Source organism: Quercus lobata, chromosome 3, assembly GCF_001633185.2.
Source record: "Quercus lobata isolate SW786 chromosome 3, ValleyOak3.0 Primary Assembly, whole genome shotgun sequence".
Lineage (NCBI taxonomy): Eukaryota > Viridiplantae > Streptophyta > Magnoliopsida > Fagales > Fagaceae > Quercus > Quercus lobata.
In genome coordinates, this window is record NC_044906.1 from 55,340,215 (window position 1) to 55,350,925 (window position 10,711).

The following is a 10,711-nucleotide window of genomic DNA, read 5'->3' on the forward strand; positions in this document are numbered from 1 at the left end:
TAGAGTTTGATAGCATCCATCACGTCCTTTTTGGTGGCAAACTGCATCTCAAGTTCAAAGTGCACCTCAGAGAAGGATTCTGGTGGATGGTATTGAGGATACCTAGGCCTAGTTTCATCATCAAATGAACTAACCAGACTTGCAGATGTCTCTGACTCCCACTTATCTTCATCCCTATTAGCTCCAAATGCAACAAGTGCACTTGCACTAGGATTAACCCACTTGCATCACTCATGTAGGATTAACACCTCTTGCATCAATCCCACTAGGACCAACACCACTTGCACCAACCTCACCCTGATCAACACCACTAAGATCAACCCCACTGCCACCAACCCTACTAGGACTAACCCCACATGCACTAGCCTTTCCCTTTCTCCCCTCTTTGAGTTTCACTTGCTTATCTTTTCTAAGACACAAGGTCTCATCAAGTAAGCCTTTTACTTTGGAGGCTATTTCACCACTGCTAATATACTGTGCAAACATATCATTGTCGTCACTTTCACTGCATCCAAAATGAACTTATGAGCACTATCCTCTTCACTAACAACTCCATCTACTTTATCTCCCTCATCAAGATTACCCCCCTCATTATCACCATCTTCCCCATCTCCTTCATTACTAATAGCATTCTCATAATTATCTAAAAACATAATGTACACTTCCACTTCATTATAACCCCTAAGAGCATTAGCATTGGGGAATGCTAATGCCAAATCTAAAGGAAATTTAGCATTTTTAACCCCAAAACCATCTGCATCAGAGAATGTTAAATAGCACTATTGCAATTTTTTTATAGCAAGTATTGTATCAAAAATAATATATTTTATGATGTTTTCCCCCTAAAACTTCTCTCTCATCAATACATTCTACGCGGGCTCTTCTCTCTCTATTCCTTCTCTGTTTCTCATCTGCTCTTTCATCTCTGAAGCTTCATCTCCGAAATTTCTATGTGACCATCTCCAAAATTTCTGACCCATCTTCATCTCTGAAATTTCTCACTCGATTCACCCTCACCCATCTCCATCACTGAAGCTTCACCTTCACCTATTCACTGATTCACCCTCACCCTCACCCTCACCCATCTCAACCGATTCACCCTCACCCATCTCCATCACTGAAACTTCACCCTCACCCATTCACCGATTCACCCTCACCCATCTTAACCGATTCACCCTCACCCATTCTCAAGGGTTTTTGGGTTTGGGTTCAGATTTTGCAAAAACAAAGCTCCGTCGGTGTTGGGGGATTCAGCTCCGTCAGTGTTGGTGCTGACTGTAAGATGGGTTTTGATCAATGTATTAGAGTTTTTGTGTTTGTGTTTCTTTTCTCTCTCTGCAAGAAAAAGAGGGATTCAGCTTGTGTTTGTGTTTGGGTTTTGATAAAAGAATTATTGTTGATGTTTGCAGAGTTTTTGTTGTTGATTTAGCATCTTCGAGACCGTAAGCTCGAGTTCATCTTCAGAAAGTTTGCTCAGGTTCATCTTCAATTACTAGTAAGTATCTCTCTCTATCTATTTCTCTCCCTTCTCTCTTTTTTCTTTGTTTCTGTATCCCTCTGTAAAACCGTTCTTTGATAAGCTTTTTTTTTTCCTCACAAATCATTCAACAACTCCTCCTTTCTACCAAAATCCCAATTTTATTAGATAATCGGTGTTCTTGTATTCTATTAATATTTGGCTGTGTACAGGGCTAGTATTTCTGTAACAAAAAATTACTGTAGTATAGTTGAAATATTCTGATTAGGAGCTGTCAATATATATATTTTTTGATTAGGAGTTGTCAACATATATTGTAAGATGTTGCTATATGTGAGAAGTTGTCACCAAAATATTATGATTAGCTTATACTGATTGTAAAGATACAAATAAGAATTGACTTCATACACTAACTATTTTAAGTTCCCTATTTAAAAGGGATGGTTAGGCAAGAAGACTATGACCAATATGGTAATTTCTTACAAGCTGATTCTGATTTTGTGGAACCATTTTTAAGTGGGTCTCAAAATCCTTTAATGCCCATCCAGTCTTTACCGGAAGTTGAAATTGTCACCTCTAAACGTGGTGGCAACTTCAGTGTAGATGAGGACCTCCTCCTCATCGCTGCATGGCTTAACATTGGCATGGATGCTGTGCATGGTACTGAACAAAAGGGTGACAAATTTTGGACGAAAATTTGGGAATTTTTTTGCGAGAACAATACTTACGGAACCACATGTTCTAGTACCTCCCTATCAAGTCGATGGGAAAATATTAATAAGGAGACAAGTAGGTTTGCTAGGTTCATGGCTAAAGTTGAAGCTCGAAATAAAAGCGGTATAACTGACAAGGACAAGGTATAAATTATATTGCAATGGTGTCACAATATTAATTTCCTTTATAGTTTCAAGACTCTAATTATTTTATTTTAAAAAAAAACTTTAGTTGAAAGAGGCAAAGGAACTATATAAAACTACACCAAATCCAACATCCGACAAATACATAACTTTTGCTTATGAACATTGTTGGGTTGTATTGAAGAACCAACCAAAGTGGAGTATGCCTAAGGAAAGATCAAAAAGGCTCCCTCAAACTCCAAGTTCAATCGATCAAGTTGATAGTAATGATGATGATACAGTGGTACTAGAGAGACCAATTGGTAGAAAAGCCGAAAAGGCTAAGTGAAAGAGGACAGATGGTGATAAGGGTTTCGATGATTATTTAGCGAAAAAATTTCAGTATATTCAGGCATCACATGAACAAGACCAAGAGGCTCTTCGCATCAAAGCGGAAAAGCTTCATCTTAAAATTATTAGGGAGGAGGGAAGAATAATAACCATGGATACAAGTGGCATGAATGACAAAGAAAGACTTTATTTTGAAAATCTCAAGGATCAAATCCTTGCAAGACAAGTTGGAGTTGACCCAAGGAACATGTAGATGTCTTGTTGTAACCTTATTTTGACAGTAAATTATTTTAGGGTTGGGTTGGCATATGTAGATGTCATTTTGTAAGTAACCTTATTTTGGTAATGGCTTATTTTAAGTGTAGGTTTGGAACATGTAGGTGATGTATTATTCCAACTTGATCAATTGGCAGTAGATTGTGCCACTTATGTAATCACATCATTTTTGTTTATATAAAAAACTTATGTATTTTCTATGTTTGATATCATATCTTCTACCAATTGGATGTTCCAACTTTAAGTTTGTTCTCAATTTTATACTTCTGTTTATTTTTTTCTGATAGTTATATGCCTTCTGGTATCTGTTTTAAGTCTGTTTAATTTTGTTTTAAGGGTGTTTCTTTGGCTGTTTATGATAGTTAAGTTTGCTAGCTGTTTATGTGGCTGTTTTACTACTGTTTGTGTGGCTGTTTGGTGAGATTTAGTAGCCTAGGAAACATTACACAGTGAATTTAGGAATGATTAAAAGATTTAGCTGAAACGTGTTGGGGGTGATGAAAATATTGTGCAAGTAGTTGTTTTTCTACAGCCCCTGCAACCATTATATCCATATTTACATATTCAAAATTCTTGCATGAATCATATTTGATATTTCTATCTATCTATCTATGTAACTTCGCATCTATATTTACAAAATTAGATGTCATCTTTCATCCATCAAAAATCGTAAGCAGCATTTTAATTTTGTTTGCAAAGACAACCCAAACTAGCTTATTTGAAAAAGTGCCCATTTGAGCTTCTCTAAACTTTGTCCTACATCACAAAAAATTAATATTATATTTGAGTTCACAAGCAGATTTCCATTGTTTTCCATCATTCCTATGGTCATCATTCAGAGATCAAAATACATGCACATCTGAAGAATTTCCAGCCATCCATATAAATCTGTTTTGAGCTAAATTTGTATATTATTTACTCATACATCTTTATGATTCAGTGTCACCAAAAATATGACACTGACACTTAAAATTCCTGAGTATTTTAAAACATCAATTGTTGACTGCAATTTAAATAATATGAAACTAGTGACTGATCTTGAGGCCTAAAAAGGAATTGCAAAATAGAGTTCTATATCTTTCACCATTATCTTTTTCAGTTTCCAAGGATTTGAATGTGATTAAAATAAGGTTACTCTTTCATTTAATTACTAATTGCTTTCACAAAGATGTGGCAGCATCTTGATGCCGTCCTGGGTTGATTGATCCACATAGGACTCCAAATCATTTAGTGCACCGGGTTTGTTCTGTTGCTTAGCTGTCTCATACTTATCTTGGCAAACCATCAGCGATCTATTCAATTTTTCCTGCATCCAATAAAATAATACTTGAATAACCTTTATTAGTATTGAGAAATTTCTTCAGCAATGGCTAGGAAAAGAAAAATATTCTGCAAACTTAAATACATATAATGACTTAGCGGGCATGCTCATGCCCACACACAAAAACACATACTTATACTCATACATAAAACTTCAGCTTAATAAGTTCAAAAGGGAAAATTAGCAAGGCACATAAATGTTTACAATATATTTTAGAATATTCCCAAGAAGAAACACCAAATAGCTTAATTATTGTTTGTCTCACACTCGCTTGTAGAATATCTTAAAATGTCTTGGGACAAACTGAATTCTATCCAACAATTCTTTTTGATAAATAAATTCTATCCAACAACTATTAACAACTTTCTTTCCATTTCCATGCTCATAGTATTCTTGAACAGTAGTTTCAATTTTGAGATTAATATCAACAACTCTAGAAGGTAGATGTGATTACATCTTTGTTGTAAGAGGAACCATCAGGCAAGCAAACTAAGGCCTCTTATCAATTAACATTCCTTGAAATAGATTCCAAGGGTGCGAAACCATTAATACTGCCAGGTTTAAAAATGGTGCAACCACTCAATGTCAAGAATTTGCAATGGAGGTAGTACCTATCCATTGTCACCTGGAGGTAGTACCTATCCATTGCAATTAAGTGGTTCACATAGGTGTCCCTTCCTTCATCCAAAATAAGTGATTATGCTGATTTTCTAATATAATTGTTGTAGCTTTTATGGTTAAGTATAATGACACATTTGCTTGTTAATTTTAAACAAAGGTTAATAAGAAATAGATAGATAGAAAATTTGTTCTGCTTGAGTAAATTCAAGCGTATGGAACACTAAGGTTGTCCACAAAAAGGTGAACAAGAAGTTACTCGTGGCTGTTTAAGTGGCTGTTTAGGTGGCTGTCCACAAAAAGGTAAATTAAAGTGTTTAATGTGGCTGTTTTATGTCTGTTTCAGTCACAGAATTTGTCAAAATCTGTTATGGGGCTGTTTTAAGTATGTTTTAAACTATTTAAGTGTGTGTAATTTTTCTTGAAGTTTGTCTATGTGGCTGTTTTATGTCTGTTTCAGTGGCAGAATTAGTCAAAATCTGTTATGAGGCTGTTTTAAGTATGTTTTAAGCTATTTAAGTGAGATAATTTCCTGTTCAATAATAATGATAAATTCCTAACACTGTTGTCTTCAAGGTTGTCTCTATGGGTCGCTCTATTTTTAAAAAGTTTCTTTTTGACGACTCAGACGAGGATGAGATAATGAGGTAAGTTCTTAAGGGTTCAACTAAATAACGTAAACGTCGTCGATATATCGGACGTGATCATTTGGCAGGCCATAAAAGACTTTATCTCGACTATTTTTCTGACACACCAGTGTATCCTCCTAATTTATTTCGGATGAGTCGGAATCTTTTTCTTTGTATTCAGCATGAGGTAGAGGCATATGAATCTTACTTTATCCAAAAAAGAGATAATGCCCAAAAATGGGGTTTATCTTCTCTTCAAAAGATAGCAGCTGCACTTAGGATGCTTGTGTATGGAGTTGCAGCTAATTTTATGGATGAGTATGTGTGGATTGGAGAATCCACTACAATGAAAAGTCTGAAAAAATTTGTTAAAGTGGTGGTTGATATTTTCTCCAAGGAATACTTGAGGTCCCCAAACAACGAAGACATTGCTAGACTTTTAGCCAATGGGGAAAGACGTGGATTTCCAGGGATGCTAGAGAGCATTGATTGCATGCATTGGAAATGGAAAAATTGTCCGGTTGCATGGAAAGGTCAGTACTCTGGTCACATTCATGAGCCAACCTTTGTTTTGGAAGCAGTAGCATCATTTGATCTTTGGATATGGCATGCATTTTTTGGGTTACCTAGATCAAATAATGACATTAATGTATTAGAACGGTCTCCTATATTTTCTGAGCTCAAACAAGGACGTGCTCCTGCAGTAAATTACTCAATTAATGGTCATGAGTATACAATGGGATACTACCTTGTTGATGGCATATATCCGAAGTAGTCAACATTCGTTAAAACAATTCCATCTCCACAAGGACACAAAAACAAATTATTTGCAAAAGTCCAAGAGGCGAATAGGAAGGATGTAGAGCGTGCATTTGGAATGCTTCAAGAAAGATTTGCAATTGTGCGTGGACCTGCAAGATTTTTCCATAGTGAAACGCTTCAAGACATCATGAAAGCATGTGTAACTCTTCATAACATGATCATTGAGGATGAACGAGATGAAAATGAAGTGGTGAATTAGATTATGAGCAAATTAATGACAATCCTACTATACAACTGTCACGGGAGAACACAAATACATTTACGGAGTTCATTGAAACCCATCAATGTATTTGAGACCATAAAAATCATTTTCAACTCCAATCAGACCTCACTAAGCATTTATGGCAATTACAAGGGGAGTTGTAGGAATTTAGTAAGTGTGTGAGTTATGCGTGTGGTGTTTTATTGTAATTTGATATATGTACAAATCTTCTAAAGACAACATTGATAGTAATGTATGTGGATTGCATCTATATATATGTATGTGGATTTTTGGCAGGTTGCATGTGTATATATATATATATATGTGTGTGGATTTAGGTTGAGTATATTGATATTAGGTAGGTTGCATATGTATATATATATATATATATATATATATATATGTATGTGGATTTTTTAAGTTGGCAAGTTGAGTACATTGATATTTGGCAGGTCGCATATATATATATATATATATATATATGTATGTATGTTTTTTAAAATTAGCAAGTTTGAGTAAATTGATATTTGGCAAGTTCTTTCTATAAAGAAAAATTGGCAAGTTCTATATGTGTGTGTGTGGATCATTAAAGTTGGCAGGTTCTATATGTGTGTGTATGTATTTGGTAGGTTGTTTGGAATAGTTGTTGAATTTGACCAAAAAAATAAAAAAAAAGTTTGCTAGAAAGAAATGATAAAGGCCAGGGAAAGATATTTGACAGGTTCTTTTAAAAAAAAAAAAAAAAATTGGTAGGTTGTTTAGAATAGATGTTGAATTTGACAAAAAAAAATAAAAAAGGTTTGCTGGAAAGAAATGTGACCGCTGGAATCAAAATCTCATAATTATACTGTTGAAAAAAATTGGCTGTTGGAACTTGGAAAGCCCAGGAAAGAAATTGACAGTTGGAAAGAAATGTGACCGTTGGAAACTTGGAATCACGCCAAAATCTGGAAAAAAAATTGATAGTCGAAAGAAATAATAAAGAAAGTTAAAAATAATAATATTTTAATAAAAATAGAAGTTTGGGATGTGGAGGCATTGTAAAATAGTATAGTATAAATGATAAAGTGATTTTTAGAATTGTAAAATGGAGTAGCATTGCAATTTTCCAATGCTAATGCTCTAATACACTTCACCATGTTCATTACATCAACATCATTCTCCAAAGGTTTTAAACCACCTGCAAATGGTATTGTGATACCCTAATTTGATTGATTGTGTGATGTGTGTGGGTGTGTGATGAGTCCCACATCGGGTATTTACTGGGTTAAACTGGGCTTTATTAACAACTACAAGGAGTCTCAATTGTGACTAGTCCTTTTGAGGTATAGCGCAGATGTGGCTAGTGCTTTTCCTTGGGTCGTTACATATGGTATCAGAGCCGGCTTGGTAATCCTGTGTGGGCTCGGAAACACTACCCCACAAAGTGGGCCCTAACAAGGACGTTAGGGATTTAAGTGGGGGAGATTGTGATACCCCAATTTGATTGATTGTGTGATGTGTGTGGGTGTGTGATGAGTCCCACATCGGGTATTTACTGGGTTGAACTGGGCTTTATTAACAACTACAAGGAGTTTCAATTGTGACTAATCCTTTTGAAATATAGCGCAAATGTGGCTAGCGCTTTTTCTTGGGTTGTTACAGGCATAGTAGGCACTCTATACATAAATACATCATTTTCACCATACCCAAAAATTTTGGCCTTATTCCATATCTCAACAAGTGACATTTCATTAGAATTATTATCTTCATATATTTTTATCTCCCCTCCTTCATATCTGTATGGATTATTCCTAATCTTCCCCCAATAGTAAGGGCGATTGTGAAGTCAAAGTCATCCATCCCTACAACAAGAGCAAGGAATTTAACATTAAGAATAGACATAGCAAAGGGCTGGATTATTTTTTAAAAGTTACTCTACAATTTCAATATAAATTAAACAATAAAATAAAGAATCATCATTTGAGCTGTAAAGTTATTTTTTTATGTATGCAGGCCATTTTGTTGGATACTTTAAGGGATAAAAATTGATCCAAATTAAATTTTGCGTCCTAAATCCTAATATTCACAACTAGTAATACTTAAACAAAACCAAATTAGATTTGCCAAGTTATACAGGTATTACTCGATCAAAACCAACATGTAATATTTTTTTATTAAATTTAACAAGTACAAATTTGCCTCACGTGCACAATACATTTATACTCAACACAAAACCTGTGTTAACATTCACAACTAGTAACGTTTGGATAATTATACACAAATAACACATTTACACAATAAAATTGATTTTGTCAAACAAAAAGTAAAACAAAAGAAAAGAAAAGTAAGAAGTAATGAGAGAAAAAACAGAGAGTTTAGAATGGCAAGCATGTATCAATAGGTTGATCTCCTTTCTCCCTCAATAGCCCTACTCCCCATAAAAGGCAAAAGATCTGTATTTCGGCATGGACCATTTAGGCCTGTTCTCTCAAGCAATTAATTTCTTCTCTGAGATTACTCGTGTTGAGGGAACGATTTTTCCTTTCTTGATTTCAACCCTGTGTATTACTTGATGTGGCAGACTAACGCTTTGATTTTGCTAACTCTTTTTTTTTATCCTTCACTTAGCTTATTCTGTATACAAAGAGTCTTGTTACTCACCTTTATTTATTGTGGCTAAAAGTAGTGATTGTATTTCTTATATCATCTTTATTATATCTGTCTGTCATAACTTACTCACAGCAGTTCTGCCTGCCATGGGTATGTGATTAAACTTTGGCGAACGGGGCATAGTTTGTGCACAAGCTGGACCAAAGTGAGTTACAATTGGACCAGTTTCAACTCCCTTACTTAGAACATTTGGGCCAAATACCGCAGGAGGTAGCCCAACACTGCAAAAAAGGCTCACTACAGACTTTATGTAAGATAGATTCGTTCCTTCTAGGAGAAGGACTTTAGTAACAGAAGTTCATGACTTCCACGAGAAGAAATTTTAGTATAAGTGCTTGATATCTCTTAAGAAGTGTGGAGATAGTAAAATATATAGATGTTTTGTAGGATGTAGTATTTGTAATATGTATGATATATGGAAGTTTGAGAGATATGGAGGTTAAAGATAGTAAAAATATGAGATTATAACTACTGGAGAAGTTGTAGAGATTGTTTTCCAAGAGGAAAGATTTTGTAAGAGAAGAGTATGGAGATGTGTTTAGGTATTTGGAGATAGGAGCAGTAAGATAGATGTATTTTCTAAATATAGAGAGTGAGTGAATGAGTATAAGAGGGGTAATGGTGTTGTAGTGTGTTTAGAAAAGCTGTTGAGGTTTTCTGCTGGAGGATGTATAAGGGCTTATAAAGGGCATTTATGAGCTAAGGGCTGAAGAGTTTAGTTCTTAATTTGGAAATTAAAAAATCAGAATTTCATTAAGAGCTTAAGAAGATTATTAGAGGGAGAGAGAAGTTTATGAGGGAGTTCTTCTCTATTCGTGTCCCCTTGAGGTGTTGATGAAGGGTTCTATTTATAGTTGAGTTTAAGAGAGTATTTTAGCAAAGAATATGAGCCAAAATCTGTCTCAATTAGCAATAAATCTTCAGAGAATCCATCTTAAGATTTAGCCAAAAATGGTATGTTTAGCTTTAAGATATTCTTACTATTTTGGGTAAGAGTTGCTAGGGAAAGAGCAGCAAAAAAGGAAAGTAGCAGTAGAAAAGGAAAGTATTTTGGTAAGAAAAAGATAATTTCTTTAGTTGGTTTGGGTTTTAACCAAATGTGGAAAATCAACAATGCTAAGGCTGTTGGGTTAGCTGTTCTATTCTGAAAAAGTTGTCCCTATTGTGAGACAGTTGAAGATAAGTTGTTGCAGAAGCAGAAGCAGATGTCAGATGTCAAACTGCTGGAGTTACAAAGTTATTGGTCTGTTCTATTACAACACTAATGACTGGTTGAAAGTTAATGAAGCTTTAGTGATTTAGTCAAGGTTTCACTGTGTTGTGACTTAATCTTTGTGAGCAAGAAGAGCATTTAATGCTCTGGTCTGCTGGTAGAGAAATATTAGGTCTGATTGTGGCAGACAGCAGCTGGATATTAGAGATATCATGAATATTATATGTATATGGAGATCAAGGATAGCCAATCAGATTAGACCATGTGTTTGAGTTGAATTTTAGCTGAAAGTAGTAATGTAGTTTATGTAGAAT

General features: G+C 34.9%; 1 protein-coding gene across 1 annotated transcript; it reads left to right on the top strand.

The window, feature by feature from the left end:
- The first annotated feature begins 5,659 nt into the window (after positions 1–5,659).
- On the top strand, positions 5,660–6,283 carry LOC115981094. The gene has a single exon (XM_031103280.1). It carries the CDS (start codon positions 5,660–5,662, stop codon positions 6,281–6,283), a length of 624 nt encoding a protein of 207 aa, XP_030959140.1.
- The last annotated feature ends 4,428 nt before the right edge of the window (positions 6,284–10,711 follow it).

What these genes read in the sequence shown, in the direction of transcription:
- LOC115981094 (XM_031103280.1), top strand. Translation starts at nt 5,660, where the DNA reads ATGAGTCGGAATCTTTTTCTTTGTATTCAGCATGAGGTAGAGGCATAT.